Source organism: Eurytemora carolleeae, unplaced genomic scaffold, assembly GCF_000591075.1.
Source record: "Eurytemora carolleeae unplaced genomic scaffold, Eaff_2.0 scaffold1778, whole genome shotgun sequence".
Taxonomy (NCBI): Eukaryota; Metazoa; Arthropoda; class Copepoda; order Calanoida; family Temoridae; genus Eurytemora; species Eurytemora carolleeae.
Window position 1 is genome coordinate 1 of NW_019397668.1, and position 17992 is coordinate 17992.

Sequence of the window (17992 nt, forward strand, 5' to 3'; positions counted from 1 at the left end):
TGGTTATAACTGTATGAAAATATTTGGTTGGCAGAACATTGATGTAAATTAACAACAACAATTGATAACAAATCAAATTCAATTTTTTTCCATGTTTAGGCTCGAAAAGGACGTTTTTATACAGATCCACAGGTAGCTCATTTAATTCCTAATTATATTTTATATACAGAGAGAGCCAATAAATATATTGGAATTAAGTTACAATTTCTATATATATTAATTTATATACAGAGAGTCCCAATAAATATATTGGAATTAAGTTGCAATTTCTGTATATCTATATATAAATTTGGCTTGTCTGTCTGTTTGGGTGTCTTGGTGTTTCTTTGTTTGTTTGTTTGAATCCATTAAACGTCAAAACGGCTGAACCGATCGGACCAAAAATTTTTGTGGGAAATCACGTGACCACAGGGAAGATTTATGAATGATAAAAATTTAAAAAATGTGTTTTAAAGGTTTTTAATTTTGTAAAAAAATTTAAATTCTTGAAAATCCCCGAATTTTTTTTTAAATCCGCAAAATTTTTTTCTTCTTTGTTTTAAAATGTAAACAAAAAGACCATGTTCACAATTTAAATAGAAGATGGGCGCGAAGCGCCCTAAAAGCCTAGTATTTTATATACAGAGAGTCCCAATAAATATATTGGAACTAAGTTACAATTTCTGTATATTCTTCGTTCCACGCGGCTTTAATACTGAACACAATTTTAGCAATACACCAAACCAGTTTAACCTTTAACATCTAAAATTACTAATTTCGGAAATTCTAAAAATTCTAAAAAAAGATTGTGCTTAAGTGGGTGCTCTTTGTCTTTTCAGCTTTTTAATAAAAGACAATTTTCAATTTAAGAGAACATTATAGCATTATTATTTCTTGTACATTAAAAAAATATGTTTTAATGTCTACACTCAACACAGACAGTATATTCAGATAGAAAAATAATAGGAATAATAGTTATAAATTTAAAGGTACGTAATTTTAAGTGTCCATCTAATTATAGAGTGGGATATCCGAAGGACAACGGTACCCTAAACGGTACTCTAAACGGTACCCTAAACAGTACCCTAAACGGTAACCTAAACGGTACCCTAAACGGTAACCTAAACGGTAACCTAAACGGTACCCTAAACGGTATCCTAAACGGTATCCTAAACGGTATCCTAAACGGTACCCTAAACGGTACCCTAAACAGCTTTGTCAAATCAAGAATGAATTAGTTATTCTTCTTTTTTAAAACTAATTATTTTCTCTTGAAAAGTGACTTAACCGTTTCTGGTGAAGCAATATAAGAATCAGAATTCAGCTCTTTTTCTAAGTAGAAAATAACAACGATATCATTTTATCAATTATACAAATATTTAAAAAGTATCTTGCCCCTGTTTTATTGTAGGTTGCTTACAATTACAATATTAGTCCCTTAAAGTCAGTAACCTCTTGTCCTATAATTACTTCCTTTGTCCTATCTGTACTCAAGGTTGTAATGCAAGGAAAGTTAATTGCAGTTGCGTATTCTCTGCGTACATATTGAAACCAGTTCTCTCTGGGCGGAATTTGTAAACAAGAATAGATGCATCAGTGTTCGTTTAGTATCCGAAGAGGTTAAACGCATTAAATTTTGATAATTTTGACAATTCACACAATAGTTTCCTATGACCTGAATATTTCATTGATTTTTTTAATGTGAAAGATGGATCCCATGTCAGGCTTGGACATCTGTCTTGTGTTTACATTAGCGCCCAGAGACAGTACACTGCAGTAGAAAAGATGCGTAAACTTTTGAAATAACTTTCCTTGCATTACAACCATGTCTGTATTCTCCTCTTTCATTCATGGCAAACACTTCCTTAAAGTTTACTTTACAGTTGCACGGAAACCATGGTGATGTACCCTGCCATAGTTATGTTCTGGTAGAAGAGGGACAAAACCAGGTACAAATATCGTTATTTTATTAATCGTTCAAACAATTTTAAATCGTTAATTTTTGTCTTTTTTCCGCTTGTTTTCAAAAAAGTATCTCTAAAAGATCCAAGTTGTTTGTCCATAATTTCTTCGAATGGTGTAAACTAGAGCCTTCTTTCATTAAACTTTGCCAAATTGTTCAAGCCTTTAATGAAATAGTTATGTGTGACCTATTTGAAGTCGCTCTGGGATAAAAATGACAGAAGATTTTCAAAAAATATTTTAATGATAAACATATTCTTCGTCATGGCTATCAAGGAAGGAAACAGATCGGTGGTGCTAATGGATTAAATTACAACAAAATGGTTTGTAAAATCATCCTAAAACATGCGATCTAAAGCATTAAAGTGAAAAAAATTAAGGAAATCGAAAAATCAGCTGTTTTGCCTATTTTTTTCAGCTCCAACTTGTTTTTTCTTCATTATATTTTGTAAAACGTTCTTTTCCGTTAAATATGGCTCATATTGACATATTTAAAAAAATACATTTATATTTGCTACTTGAAATTGATTCCTCTCAAAATTGTGAAAAATATTTCCCCCTTGAATGCCCATCTCCAATAACCAGTTTCTTTCCAGAAAAACTCATAATTAGTGATTACAGCTTTACAAGGACTAATCAAGCACATTTTCTAGGGAACAGTTATCAATGGAGATCTACCATTAGATATACAGGCGCATATACAAGATCTTAGAATGGTAGACTCCACCAGGTAAAATACAGGATGTCCCACGAAACATGACACTTGAGGAACGACTTGAATATCGTCTTTGACTTTTGTTTTAAATAATGTAAGTTAAGCAAATTCTCGAATTAGTGAACACAAAATACAAGAGGTATTTTGTGTTCATTAATTCGAGAATTTGCTTTACTTACATTTCCAAAATGTAGTCTCTACCTTTTTTGTTCTTCCAAAAATTACCGGAGATATAAAGAATTACGTTCAAAATTTGACAATTCTGATTTTACTTGATAAATTGGATTCTGAACAAAATTCTTTAAATTTCCTGTTATATTGAAAACACAATGAAAGCAGACTACATTTTGAAAACCATGGAGTAGGGGAAATGTTGTGGTTAATGTTTCAAATTTGTAAAAGTAGGTTGAAAAATGAATTCCGCAATTTACTTCTAAGATACAAAACGATATTTGAACACTTTCTCTTTATTGTCATGTTTCGTGGAACACCCTGTTAAATAAAATTTAATTAAAACCCTTTGTAGTTTTTAAATAGGGGACTAAATAAACCAGCATTTAAAGAACCATGAGTACGGTAGCCTCTAAACCTATATTTGAGTAATGATAAGGAACATATCGTAGATAACTGCTAAGTAAATTCGCAAGGATTTTTATGCAGAAACCGAAAATATGGGTATATCATTCATTCTTGGTCGGAGACAGGTTTAAATGGTATTGTTATGACAAGCACTTTATACATGGAAGGTTGCTTTAAACTAAACCTATGCTCTACATTCTAAAGTTCCTTAAAACAAAAGAAAATGATATTTTAAAATAATCCAAAAAAGTCTTTGTTTTCAATTGTACTTGATGTTTAGATATGAAACCTATGACGAAACAGTGAATGTACTAAATGTACTTGGGTACAATGGATACAGAGTTGTGGGTATGGGTACAAATATGGCTAACAGGTACAGTGTTACAAATACAATGTCTAAACAGTTTTGGTTCCAAAGTGCTCCTTTTTATGTTAACCCGAACTATCTTTCTATCCACTTTTTTCAAAATAATTTAAAAACTGCAAGATGATGTTTCTGATGTCTATCTGCAATATAAAAAACACGACTTTTTTACAGAAATTTGTTTTAATAAGTACACCCGTATGCAAAATCAAAATCATTTGAAGACGATCTCGAAAAGTCCTCAATTTCCGTGTTTATGGCTACCCTGTAGAAGAACCCTTAAATTTTTTGACTTTTTCTAACTTATCTTTTATGAACGAATATTAAATATCTTTTAAAGTTACACTATGGGGTAAACAGTGAGAATCAGAAAACTCTGAAATAGGAAGACGACTTCAAGACTCAATATATGATTTTAAATAGTCCAATGCTCATGAGAATGAGATGTAACTATTATGCAGAGCAAACAGGTCTTTTTCACTATTTATGTTGATTTTTAAGCTACTGTTAAAACTATTTGCTTTGTAACATCAAATAGACATAATTATTTCTTTTATGTCGTCTTTCTATTCCACAGTTTTCTGGTCCTCATTGTACTGTATTATTCTAGGCTTTCCTGGACCCTGGAGAGAAAATATTTCGAGTTCCACAGAAATTCAAATCCTAATAATTATTAAAATCAATTGTCAAATAAGCCAATTTCTATTTATTAAACACATGCGCATACAATATTTACAAATATAAAGAAATGATAAAAAATATTAGTAAAATAGAAGGTTATTATTAATTGAAATTGGTTTGACTAGATAAAAAAGATTTAGAAATTGCGTATACTATTTTGCATCATTTCTAAAACTTTTGAATTTCTACATTTATTGTCTTCATGAAAAAAAAAACTGCTAGATCGAACTCTGCCAACATTGCCAAATCTCAACTTTTCCATCTTTTAACTTCCTTAGAAGAAAATGTACCATGTGTCAAAGTTGCTGCGGGGTACGAATTTCTATACCAAGTTCACACTTTGCAATGATGATTTAAAATACTTGAAAAAAAACTTATAATTTTTGATCGGACAAAGCATAAATTATTGACAATGTCTGGCAAATTTGGATCTGTAAAAGTTCATATTCTATTTAAATTGCTTCTATATTTTTCTATTTTAACCACCATTTTGAATTATATATTTCAACAGAAATGGCGGGAAACGGAAAAGAAAAATGGCGGCAGATCAAGTAAAACTCATGGAGTTCAGCTTTATTTTTTTTGGGATAATGCCGCGGGATCGCCACAAATTTGGTCGCTATCTAAACTTAAATCTTATGTTTTCTTAAACTATAATAATATAAAAAAACTAAAAACTAAAATATCAAAGACGTAATCGAAGAACAATTATGGAATGCGGAATGATTAAAAAGTATGAAGACGGGCTTGGCAGAGAAATGTTGCTTGTCCAATCCACTGAACGTTGTGTCCTGGATAAAAAACTACATTTTTCAATTAAATATAAAAACAACTTTTTAAGTATTTGTTTTACCTGCGCAAAAACTTGTAAAGCATGCGTTGCAAATATCAGTTTTGCACTGCTTACAGTAAAATTTTGTCTGCAAGAAACGTATAAAATAATTAAAGTAAATATAATGTTATAAAATTTATTAATAAAGGTAAAAAATAATTTATAAGGACCGTACTTCATTATTGATTTTAATAAAGGTAAAAAATAATTTATAAGGACCGTACAAATCATTATTGATTTGAAATGATTTTAAGTATAAGATAAAATGCATGAATGACGATTTTAAATTTAAAAATTATACAGCGGGACCCATTAAACTGTGAAATAGGAAGACGACATTTTAGCAATCTAATGAGTATTTAATGTTGATATTGAGCAAATAGTTTAAAAATCAACTTATTAATTGAAATGGGTCTGTTAACAAAGTAAAGAATTCCATATAGTTTTTGCCGCTTATTTACATCATGGATCTCTAATTGCATTATAAGATTTGAATAGACAGATAGATAGATAGATCTTGCCGCCTTTGCAATTCTATTGGTCTTGAGTGCTCACCAAGCACGTGAATGGACCCTGATTGGATCAGACGCTAAAACTGGACATTTGAAACTACTGTGCTTATGCAAGGTTAAATTCAGCCGACAAACTGAGATAATCTTTCCCCCCCCCCTCTCTCTCCAACAAAGTTGTCACATCAGCTTCCGCCAATAATCAGTTACGTCATATGCAGATTTGGAATTTTCATTGCTATGAAGACGACATTTTCCATATATTGTAGTATGTAGCCTTAATACAATCTTGGTTTTATGGGTCTCACTGTCTCACCTGTTTTATTGGTTTACAGTTTCTAGCAGTAAACGGGGGTTTGGAAGGCGAAGTGATTTCTTTAGTTTTTGGTAAATAGAAGTCAGACAATANAATACGGGCAACTGAAATAGAAGTCAGACAATATGGGCAAACTGAAATAGAAGTCAGACAATACGGGCAAACTGAAATAGAAGTCAGACAATACGGGCAAACTGAAATAGAAGTCAGACAATACGGGCAAACTGAAATAGAAGTCAGACAATACGGGTAAACTGAAATAGAAGTCAGACAATACGGGCAAACTAAAATATCGAAGTCAGACAATACGGGCAAACTGAAATATCGAAGTAAGACAATACGGGCAAACTGAAATATCGAAGTCAGACAATACGGGAAAACTGAAATAGAAGTGACACACTATTGGCAAACTTAAATAAACGGAAATCACTGAAAAGAAGTGTCAATCGAACCAAAACAAATTTGAAATTGTTGAAATAACGTTCAAAGTTCCTTTTGGAAATTACTAAAAAAAAGTATTTTTTCAACTTGATATTACTTTATTTTTTACCAAAATATTTTAAATTATTACAAATTGTTACTTTTATAACTATATGAATCATACAAAAGAATAAACTCATGAATAGGAAGAAGTGGTCGAACTATAGATGTATAGTAGAACTATTGTACCCTTGGGCAAAATAGACAGGTAGTTTATCTGATCCTAGATAGTTCAACCTCTTCTTGTTATTTATTAATGCCGACCCCAGAATGAACAGATATTTGAATTTGTATACCTTAATCTGTTTCTTCTTGCATTCACTACAGGTTCTACAATTGAAATAGGGCGAGGATTTCTGTAAAAAAAATATTGAATTTTTTATGATTATTATTTCATATTAAAAATATATCCTGCAGCCGACAGCTTAAAACTTTTGAATAATCTTTCGACGGGGTTTACAAGAAAATGTCACAAATTTGACCGCATCAATTACCCCAAGGACCAAAAATGAACACTGAAACAACTCTGAAACTTTTTAGACAACCTCGAATTTAAAGTGAAGCAAACGCCTTGGCCTTTGGTTTTACCTCACCAATTCATCTATACTTTTTTGTAGTCTTAAACATATACATTTTAAAAACACAACGTGCTTGTTTCTAGCTTTAGTTTGAAAGGAGTAGTTGGCAAAATACTGATACATTTTTGTGAGAGCGTGCACATCTTGGTTTGTAGTTAAAATATTTAAACTAAATTTAATCACTTCTCTGGAGCCCTACCAGGCAAAAGAAGTTGTTTAACTTAGTCTACGTAATTCAACCACTTGTCTTGAGTTCTACCAGGCAAACAGAAGTTGTTTAACTTAGTCTACGTAATTCAACCACTTGTCTTGAGTTCTACCAGGCAAACAGAAGTTGTTTAACTTAGTCTTCGTAATTCAACCACTTCATGCTATTCATTAATTTTGGCCCCCGGTTTTAGTTATTAGTTGTGTTTTCTTTACAAATTAAAATCTTCAAAACTGTAAGTAGATGTTAAATTTTTTTTCAGAAGAAGTAAATATTTTCATTTACTGATATCGCCCATTGAAGGATTCATAACTCTGATTGAATAATGAGATAGATAGAAAGATAGATGTTACCGCCATACAATTTCTATTGGTTCAGAATAGACAACAAACACATGACTGAACCCTGATTGGATCAGGCGCTAATGGACTCGGCATACAGGAGTGGTAGGTTCAACTTAAGGGGTACAGTTGTGAATTAAGCGTGCCCTCTTTTTTTAATTGAAAGGACACCTGAAATTACCAATTAAAAAATATTGATTTAACAAATATTTATAATATTTAATTATGTTCACCTTCTTATTAGAACAGCAGGGCGTAATAAATCATCTATTTTTGTCTGTACAACATCCACAATAGCTCTGTCAGAAGTGTCCTAGGAGGACAAGTATCTTTTTAATATTCTTAACTCAGGAAATTAATAACAAAAGAATTAAATCGTTTCCATCCTTCCCTATATCTTTGCAATCCAATGTCATAAACTTTAGATATTTCAAACTATAAATTTTGTTAGATCAAATAATCTAATTATGAAATATCTAAGGTTTAAAACGCCAGGTTGCAAAGATAAAGGGATTAGAAAATTTGAGTTTGTTGCAAATACTGAATTTCTTTGTCGGAAATTTTCAGCACTGAGAAACCTCGTGATGCAAATAAACTTTTGCAGAGAAACCTCGTGATGCAAATAAACTTTTGCTGAGAAACATCGTGATGCAAATAAAAAGTAAAAAAAAAAACAATAAAAACTTGAAATTTTAAAGATATGACGATAGCAAAGATATATTAAGTCTTCTGGGAAGGATAATTAGTCATGAACTTTTTCCGACCTTTTTTTAGACATTGCAACCAAACTTTGAAAGTAAAATGTCTAATCTTTATTTCAATATATATTTCATGCTATACATAAAATTACGCCGACTGTCCCTTTATCTTTATATTACCTGGCATATAAGAATGGGGACTTGTATGTATGTCCCCCTGTTGATAAACAGTCCCTTTACCTTTATATTACCTGACATGTAAGAATGGGGACTTGTATATATGTCCCTCTGTTGATAAACAGTCCCTTTATTTTAATATTACCTGGCATATAAGAATGGGGACTTGTATATATGTCCCCCTGTTGATAAACAGTCCCTTTACCTTTATATTACCTGACATATAAGAATGGAGACTTGTATTTATGCCCCCCGGTTGATAAACAGCCACTTTACCTTTATATTACCTGGCATATAAGAATGGCGACTTGTTTATATGTCCCCCTGTTGAAAAACAGTCTCTTTACCTTCATATTACCTGACATATAAGAATGGGGACTTGTATATATGTCCCCCTGTTGATAAACAAGTCTTCTATATACTCAGCTAGATCTTCAATAGTCAGAACATTTGCCCATTTCAGGGTTGGGAGCTTTATACAAACCTAATCAGACAAATATAAACATACAGGGTTACACACTTTAATGATACCTTAGATTTGACGTTTTGAAAGTTAAATTTGAAATTGACAACACTTGTCTTTCATAATGTTGAAATAAGAAAGTATATATTAATATGCGTGGACCGTATGAGTGTAAAAATGAATGTAAGAAAATCTGAATAAATTCTGTAGAGTTGTCTCTGAAGTCTCACTCCTTGTGGGTAACCCTGTATCATGCACGTTATAACATGTATTGCAAGGAACTATATATTTCTGGATGTATTGTATATATAAATATAAGAATGTTTGGATCTAATAACAAAAGGCTTTTGGGATGCCATGTATGCATTCCCTAATAGTTAAATTATGACCATGTTTGATGTCCAATTCTTTAAGGTAAGCTCATTAAAATTTAGACCTATAACTTCAATGGTTAGAATTCTAGAGAGGGTTTAGAAAATCGCGAAAAGTACGCTGAAAAAATTATTTTTCTAGAAATATTAACATGTTCTGATGCATGTTTGTAAATATATACATCCATTCAAAATATGTTGGTGCGAAATAAAAACAAAATTTTCGTTTTTTAATTACACTTTTTAAAATCCAACTTACCTTAACCGGAGTTACACAGTCTGGACATCCACAGTTAATTTTCCCATAACAATCTACACACCCAGTCCCACAAACACAATGAACTATTTCAGATTGAGATTTATCAGGGTCTGCTGCAGACTGATGATAATCACTAGAATGAAAAGTTTTGATTAAAGGGATTGTAGACTGGATTTCAAATGACCTTCAAAATATAGGATTTGCCGATTTACATCGATTCACTCCATAATCTAACAAACAAAGAGGAAAATGTTTATTTTATTTTCTAAAAATCAATTTCCTTCTTTGTGTAGAAACCTTCACAAGTCGCTTCGGCAGTTTTGCGCAGAGGAATCTTTAAAGGGTACCGTTGTGCATCTTAAAAATGGGGGTAGCTTGAAATTATTTCAACAGTCTCAGTAATCAATTGTGATTTTTTTCATACTTTATACGGATATTTAATGTAAACAAAAATGGCAGGTTTCTAAAAAAAACATTTGGCAACAAAAATATTTTTAAAAGAAAATATAGACTAAGAATAGCATTTTCATGTTTTTTTTACTCCCCTAGATCATTGTTTGTATCCAACAATGTTTTTCTTTTACCTTTCTACAAGTTTTTCTTTTTCTCTTTCTATATGTTTTCTTTTACCTTTCTACAAGTTTTTCTTTTTCTCTTTCTATATGTTTTCTTTTACCTTTTTACAAGTTTTGACCTTCTCTTCTTATGATTTTTCGTTCCCTTTCCCATTTCCGAGGTTTTGAGAAAACAGTCACGTTCCGGAAATCACTTAAAATCACTTATTCATATAATCACGATGTTTTTAATCACTTTTTAATCACTGCACTGGCAGCAAAAGTTTCACTTTGTCTTTTATTGCGTTCATTTTTAAGTTCTTTCTGTAAATTCCGCTAGACGAGTTTATCTTTAATCAGATTTTAATCGTCAAAAATTCTTGTCAAAATCTGTGCAAATTTTAGCAAAGTGCACATGCAAATTTTCCTTGTCCCATCCAGTTAACGTTGTGTTTAGAACATTTCGCAGTAAAACAGGAGTTGCAAATTGTTTTATCGCAAGTCATGCAAAAATACTGCAAACATGATGCATCCTTGTTTTATTTTAAATCTTTTTGCCTTCGTATTTATAGATCATCAAACATATTTTCTAAACAAAATTTGAATAATAATAGTTTTGATTACAATCATAAATTGTTTAGAGAGTTAGAATTAATAAACAAAAGAATAAAACAAACTTTTATTTTTTTTAATCCCAATATATTTGCAGTCTAATGCTGTAAGCTTTTGAATTTGCAAAGTAATTGTAAATCTTTTTCACAAACTCTAATTTTCTGATTTATATAATATATACTTTTGCAACCAGAGGCCGAATTTAAAGAATTTGAGCCGCGGCTTTAATTTGAGACGAGGCTCAAATATAGTTGGTTCCGCTTAAAAATGTATTCAATGTTTCAAGATTTAAGCCGGCACTCAACTGAAACCGGTTGGGTAGATTTGAGACGTGGCTCAAATTCGTTAAATTCGGACTCTGAAGGGTTAACGCTTTGATATTTTACACTTAAATTAAATTTGATCTAACAGAGTTCATAATTTGAATATAAAAGTTCTCCAACATTGGGTTACAAGGGATGAGAAAATTAGAATGTTTGGCAAAAACTCAGTTCCATTGAAAGTAGTATGAAGAAAAAATGTTAAGTAAACAAAATTTGCATTTCCTTTGTTTGTTTAAGAACTGGTGCACAAATCTTGAGAATACACCTAGTTGTAATCTCTTTAATTTCTGCAGGAGGAGGGATAGGTTTAGGTTTAGGCACAGGAACAGGTTCAGGATCTGAAAAAAATATCTTCAGAAAACCAAACTTGAATTTTTGTTCTCACGAAGGAATTGAGTGTTTGCCACAAACTAAAATGTTATCCTCGCTATATCTTTTCAGCATGATGGTGAAAACTTTTATATTTCAAACTTAGATTTTTTGATCCAACAGAATTTATAGCTTGAAAAATGTACGATTTAAAACATCTGGTTGCAAAGATATATGCACTATAAAATAAGTGTTTTGAAAAAAAACTCAATGCCTTTGGTAATGAAGTAAATAGTAATAAAATAAATGTCATGATCAGTTACTTTTAACTCTTTTGCACCGGGAGTCCAATGTCCATTATTGGCTTTTCCATGTAAAGCCGAAAGCTTTTCAATAAAAAGAAAGAAAAATTCTGAAAACCTTACAGAAGTATAACCTCAAACCTAAAACCTAAAAATTAAAAATTAAAAAAAATGTTATCACGTATATTTAAACAAATCTATATAATACTTTTTTTACCACGGGCAACGCCGGGCCCGATCAGCTAGTATGAAATAAAATAATAATTTGTATTTGCCTAGAACAGTTGCATTAAATGTCTAACATTGGTATTCCTATACTGAAGGTAAAGAACCAAAAATGGAGTTTTATCACTTTGCATTTCTTCCTCTGTGTGAAGTCTTTTGTATCCAATTTGTTTGATATATTTTTTAATCCAAAAGATAAAGTAAAACTAACAGTCTCACATCCATGTTTTTGTTCATATAAACTTTTTTTAACTTACATGGATCAAAAATATCTAAAGTTTGAAAATCCTCTTGGTGGGGAGTTGGTAAAAAGTCTTCATCCCAATCTAAAAAAGGAATAAAAAGTTTAAAAAAAAATTATTTTTGAAAAATAAAAAATTTAAACAAAAAAGTATCAACGAATTAGTGAGGTATAATGATTAAACAAAGATTAAGGCGTTACAACACTTCAAAGTCGACCCAGTCTTGAACATTGATGCAACCTTTCATAACAGATTGGATGTATGTTACATTGATGCAACCTTTCATAACAGTTTGAATCTATGTTACATTGATGCAACCTTTCATAACAGTTTGAATCTATGTTACATTGATGCAACCTTTCATAACAGTTTGGATCTATGTTACATTGATGCAACCTTTCATAACAGTTTGGATCTATGTTACATTGATGCAACCTTACATAACAGTTTGGATGTATGTTACATTGATGCAACCTTTCATAACAGTTTGGATGTATGTTACATTGATGCAACCTTTCATAACAGTTTGGATCTATGTTACATTGATGCAACCTTACATAACAGTTTGTCTGTTACCTGGAAGAAAATCCTCCCACCTCCACTCTATTGGATCTTCCAATTGGTCGAATATAGTGACAAACACTTCTTCTTTTTCTTCTTCTGAAAATCAGAAATTTTCAGTTAATTTTTCTTCTTTCAAATCTTTATTTTGTTTTAAATTTACCTTTTTCAATGTCTGGTAAACTATTCGGTATTTCTGGAAATCGACAACATCATATTTTTTAGTTTTAATTCATATTTCGAATAATGTCACCGCTACTTTCACTTTGATAGTATAAAACAATAAGATTTTCTAAACTAAAGCTTTACTTTAAGCTTATTTTTCTTCTGAACTGTGAGAACCATAGAACTGTGAAAAGTAAAGTTTTTTGTCGTCTTCCTTTTCATTTAATGACAAAATTTCGCAAAGAATTTTCTATATTTTAGTGATGTAAGAATTGGAACAATGAAATTACAAAAATCCATCTAAGGTTAAAGGATCAACAAACGTCAATATATCCACAGTTTTTAAGTTCTGAAGTAAATTTTTCTTCTAAACTTTGATATTTGTCAAGCCTTGTATCGGTTTCACAGCTGTTTCTGGTTTAGCAGGAAGCACGTGAGTGTCAATATAATGGCGGGAAACCTGCCATTCCTAAACATTGTTTTTTTTTTTTATCAAATTACAGATCATTTACAGGAATACTACATTAAAATACTAAAATGAATGTACAGTCGTCGTCGCATATATCAATACAATGAAGACGACTCTAAAGCTTTCGAAAAAATGGATACACATAAACATGAAGTTTTTTCAATGTTTATTTTTAATTTGAAAAAAAAACTCCGCCGTCTTCATTGTATTGATAAACCAAAACAAAACTCGTGACAATATTAAATTTTGATTCTTAAAATTAAAATTTTTTAAATTTTTAACTTTTTTTTGTAAACAAGTTTTTACCTGTTGAAATCGTCTGGTACATTTTGTGCATGGCCAGGGTAAGTTTGATTCTTCTATTAATGGGACAACATCTTCATACTCATGTAAAGGACTTACAAACCACCAATCTGAGAAGTAAATAAAACATTTAGAATAATAAAGTTTTGTTTCGATAAATACTTTCCAAAAGTAATGCAAAATTTAACAGGTTTAATTATTATTGAAAAGTTACCAGTTACTATGGTTTTGGTTTTAGAAAATCTTTTCTATAACTTTAAATCTTAACTATATCTTTGCATAAAGAACTAATTTGGGAAGCAAAATGTACTGAGATTACAGAAGTATTTAAGAAATACAAAAACATATAATATGAAGGAATGAGTGTCTGCCACAAATTCAAATTTTATAATTCTTTTATCTTTACAACCCGATGTCGTAGACCTTAGGTATTTTAAACTAGGGATTTGTTACAAAGATATAGGGATTAGAAAATATATTCCTTTAATATGTAAAATTGTTATGACTTGTTTTTAAATATTACCGAATACGAAGTTAAACCAATAAGCTCCATCTGTCAGTGCTTGAGCAACCTCTGGTATAAATTCTAGCAGTGATTAATCATGAGCATCCGTTTTCGAACATTCAAGGTTATTGAAGTTTTCAAACATTCAAGGTTATTGAAGTTTTTAAAACATTGAAGGTTATTGGAGTTTTTAAATATTCAAAGTTATTGGAGTTTTTTAAACATTCAAGGTTATTGGAGTTTTAAACATTCAAGGTTATTGGAGTTTTTAAATATTCAAAAATATTGGAGTTTTTTAAACATTCAAGGTTATTGGAGTTTTTAAACATTCAAGGTTATTGGAGTTTTAAAATATTCAAGGTTATTGGAGTTTTTAAGAATTCAAGGTTATTGGAGTTTTTAAACATTCAAGGTTGTTGAAGTTTTTAAGAATTCAAGGTTATTGGAGTTTTTAAACATTCAAGGTTATTGGAGTTTTTTAAACATTAAAGGTTATTGGAGTTTTTAAATATTAAAGGTTATTGGAGTTTTTAAATATTCAAGGTTATTGGAGTTTTTAAGCATTCAAGGTTAATTGAGTTTTTAAATATTCTAGGTTATTGGAGTTTTTAAATATTCAAGGTTAATTGAGTTTTAAAATATTTAAGATTATTGGAGTTTTTAAACATTCAAGGTTTATGAAGTTTATAAATATTCAAGGTTATTGGAGTTTTTAGATATTCAAGGTTCTTGGAGTTTTTACACATTCAAGGTTATTGGAGTTTTCAAACATTCAAGGTTATTGGAGTTTTTAAACATTCAAGGTTATTGGAGTTTTTTAAACATTCAAGGTTATTGGAGTTTTTAAATATTCAAGGTTACTGAAATACATTCAAGGTTATTGGAGTTTTTAAACATTAAAGGTTATTGGAGTTTTTAAATATTCAAGGTTATTGGAGTTTTTTAACATTCAAGGTTATTGGAGTTTTTAAATATTCAAGGTTATTGGAGTTTTCAAATATTCAAGGATGTTGTAGTTTTAAGAATTCATGGTTATTGGAGTTTTTAAACATTCAAGGTTGTTGGAGTTTTTAAGAATTCAAGGTTATTGGAGTTTTTTAAACATTCAAGGTTATTGGAGTTTTTAAATATTCAAGGTTAATGGAGTTTTTAAATATTCAAGGTTATTGGAGTTTTTAGATATTCAAAGTTATTAGAGTTTTTAAATATTCAAGGTTATTGAAATTTTTAGATATTCAAAGTTAATGGAGTTTTTAAATATTCAAGGTTATTAGAGTTTTTAAACATTCAAGGTTATTGGAGTTTTTAAACATTCAAGGTTATTGGAGTTTTTAAATTATCAACAAAAATATGAGATGTTAAACCTATAACAAAATTGTATGCACGATAAGTTTTCTTTTTTATTATCTTATGCAAAGTTTTACTCTGACCAGAGATTTGTTAAAAGGTTGGTAAAAAAACCAATCGTTTTAAAAAACACTTGATAAAAGGAAACTTATAGAAAATCAGATTGTTGACCTTTCCAGGTTGGATTCTTTCAGAGAACAATTAAAGCATGTAAAAAAACTTAAATGTGTGAATACGATGCCCTTCCCTAGAAGTGATGGAATATGAGATAGCTGTATACTAAACCTACCAACTATACACAAACACAAACATAATCAATTTTATTGTTTTTGAGAAATTAAAAACTATGAATCAGCCTCAAACTTTTATATTAATTTTGACTATTTGATCTAGTATAGTCTGTCAGTATAAAAAGTCTATACCATCAGTTTACAAATATTTAATTTTCAAAAAACTAATGATTTAGTCAAGATTTTAATTCATAATACATTTTTTTTTTAGAGTTTTAAAATGCTTAAAAACAAATTTTAAAGATTTAGTTAGACCTAAATGCACCGGGAGAAAATCCTAAACCAACTTTTTTGTTTTTAATCTTTAAAAAAACTTTTAATGTAAAGAAATAAAATAAATTAAAAGGTTCATCAATACAAAAAAGTGTGCCTGCCAAATCCAAGCGAAGGCTGGCCAGGCAAATCTTCCTGTTTTAGAATCTACTTCTATTTCAGATCGAACACGTTCAACTAAAAAAAAATATTAAATTTTCTAATTTCTAAAAACGCTTTTATAACTTCCTTACTTCTATTCAATTAATGTTGAGTAATGTTTAAATTGTATATTCCTAATAAAAAAGTACACATTTGAAATTCCAATAAAAATGTTAATTTTACAGGTTAACACTGTAAAAACCAAAATTTAAATTTTACAGATCTATACACTGTAAACACGGGATTCTACCTAGAATTGGCTCCGGAGGCAAATTACAAAGTTCTGGAAGCGGAATATCGAGGAAATCGAAGTCAACATCATTCATTCTTAAAAATAATCTCAAATCAGATTTTTTTTTTTCAATTTAGACCTGTATTTTTTTATACAAATTAACATGTCTAATAATATATCAGTCAAATATCAATCAATTATGTCAGCAGGCCGACGTTCTTTTGAACTCACTACAAACAAAATTGTTCAGTGTTCAAGCTCTCATGCAAAAATCGAATAGTATTTTGCCAATTACAACTCTTAAGCTTTGTGATCTTGTAGTTTCTCTGGTATCGATTTTACAAGTATTAGAATAGCAAAATTATTCGGCTAAACAATGAACATTTGGAACATTTCTGTACTTCTCATTAGCTCTTCAATTAAAGGAGTAATGATTAATAATAGAAGATATTAATCTTACGTGCAATATACTTCAGTTTGACTGACATGATATACAATGTAAATGGGTGTACCCACCCTCCCGTGGTTTTTTTCTAGATAACTTAAAAACGGTTGACATTAGAAATTCTTCACTTTAGACAATACAGGGTTACTAACAAAGCATGAGTCTTTAGAGACGACTGTTGGGAATTTACACTATCTGTTTCCTTATATTAACCCTATTAGGATTGGGGTATGGGGTTGGAGGGGTGTTTTTGATGCATAGTGGAACGGTGGGTAAAAGTAAAAATAACTATTTTTGAAAATTTTTCCGGCGTACTTTTTGAACTTTTAGAAAATCCTCCCTTCCACCCTAACCATTAAAGATAGAGGTCTAAATATTTTTTAGGACTTGAAAAGTTTGACTTGAGACATTACACTTCCTTTTCTCAACTCTAAGTGAAAAATCATAATTATAGTTTAGACAAAAATAGCCTAATCGAGAAAAGGCTAATGATTCCCCGCAATCTTGTTTCTTTCTTTGCAAAATAATCAAAAAGTTATAAAAGTAAACATTTGTCAGCATAAAACATGAACTAAACATTTGTCAGCATAAAACATGAAAGTAAACATTTGTCAGCTGAAATTATGATAAACATTTGTCAGCATAAAATATGAAATAAACATTTGTCAGCATAAAACATGAAAGTAAACATTTGTCAGTTGAAATTATGATAAACATTTGTCAGCATAAAACATGAACTAAACGTTTGTCAGCATAAAACATGAAAGTAATCATTTGTCAGCTGAAATTATGATAAAAATTTGTCAGCATAAAATATGAAATAAACATTTGTCAGCATAAAACATGAAAGTAAACATTTGTCAGCATAAATTATGTAAACATTTGTCAGCATAAATTATGATAAACATTTGTCAGCATAAATCATATATGAAATAAACATTTGTCAGCATAAATTATGTGAAACATTTGTCAGCATAAAACATAAAAAGAAACATTTGTCAGCATAAATTATGGTTAACATTTTTCAGCATAAAACATGAAAGTAAACATTTGTCAGCATAAAACATGAAATAAACATTTGTCAGCATAAATCATGTAATAAGTATTTGTCAGCATAAATCATAAAAGTAGATATTTTTCGGTATAAATCATGAAAGTAAACATTTGTCAGCATAAATCATG

The 17992-nt window shown here is 30.1% G+C and overlaps 3 protein-coding genes across 4 annotated transcripts; 1 reads left to right on the forward strand and 2 right to left on the reverse strand.

Annotated features, from left to right (window-relative positions):
- Nucleotides 1-109: 109 nt before the first annotated feature.
- On the forward strand, nt 110-4339 carry LOC111715421 (uncharacterized; the record flags this gene model as incomplete). Its single annotated transcript, XM_023490736.1, is given in 5 exon segments — nt 110-132; nt 1863-1928; nt 2595-2671; nt 3516-3608; nt 4210-4339. Coding segments are annotated over 5 exon segments (326 nt in total), but the record flags the coding sequence as incomplete, so codon positions are not given.
- Nucleotides 4340-4775: 436 nt separating this feature from the next.
- Nucleotides 4776-10272, reverse strand: LOC111715423 (uncharacterized). 2 transcript variants are annotated; one of them, XM_023490738.1, is made up of 9 exons: nt 10189-10272; nt 9513-9645; nt 8778-8903; nt 7778-7857; nt 6714-6773; nt 6278-6285; nt 5938-6029; nt 5134-5200; nt 4776-5071 (listed from the first exon to the last, which is right to left on the reverse strand). In XM_023490738.1, exons 1-9 carry the CDS (start codon nt 10239-10241, stop codon nt 5007-5009), a joined length of 684 nt encoding a protein of 227 aa, XP_023346506.1. In that variant the 5' UTR covers nt 10242-10272; the 3' UTR covers nt 4776-5006. The 2 variants fall into 2 exon arrangements, with proteins under 2 accessions (XP_023346506.1, XP_023346508.1); XM_023490740.1 differs by lacking the exon at nt 8778-8903.
- A 171-nt stretch (nt 10273-10443) lies between these two features.
- On the reverse strand, nt 10444-16503 carry LOC111715422 (uncharacterized). Its single transcript, XM_023490737.1, has 12 exons — nt 16384-16503; nt 16090-16169; nt 15975-15996; nt 15677-15721; nt 14101-14163; nt 13581-13687; nt 13196-13274; nt 12804-12836; nt 12656-12739; nt 12095-12163; nt 11224-11339; nt 10444-10581 (listed from the first exon to the last, which is right to left on the reverse strand). The coding sequence occupies exons 1-12, from the start codon at nt 16457-16459 to the stop codon at nt 10468-10470; spliced, it is 888 nt and encodes a 295-aa protein (XP_023346505.1). The 5' UTR covers nt 16460-16503; the 3' UTR covers nt 10444-10467.
- Between the last annotated feature and the right edge of the window lie 1489 nt (nt 16504-17992).

Coding starts and splice junctions, on each gene's coding strand:
- LOC111715422 (XM_023490737.1), bottom strand. CDS start 16,459: ATGAATGATGTTGACTTCGATTTCCTCGATATTCCGCTTCCAGAACTT. Junction 12,740..12,803: donor TTTACCAGACATTGAAAAAG/GTAAATTTAAAA, acceptor TCTGATTTTCAG/AAGAAGAAAAAGAAGAAGTG. Junction 11,340..12,094: donor TTTAGATATTTTTGATCCAT/GTAAGTTAAAAA, acceptor TATTTTTTTCAG/ATCCTGAACCTGTTCCTGTG.
- LOC111715423 (XM_023490738.1), bottom strand. CDS start 10,241: ATGGGAAAGGGAACGAAAAATCATAAGAAGAGAAGGTCAAAACTTGTA. Junction 9,646..10,188: donor AGGTCAAAACTTGTAAAAAG/GTAAAAGAAAAC, acceptor TTTTCATTCTAG/TGATTATCATCAGTCTGCAG. Junction 7,858..8,777: donor TCCCCATTCTTATATGTCAG/GTAATATGAAGG, acceptor TTGTCCTCCTAG/GACACTTCTGACAGAGCTAT.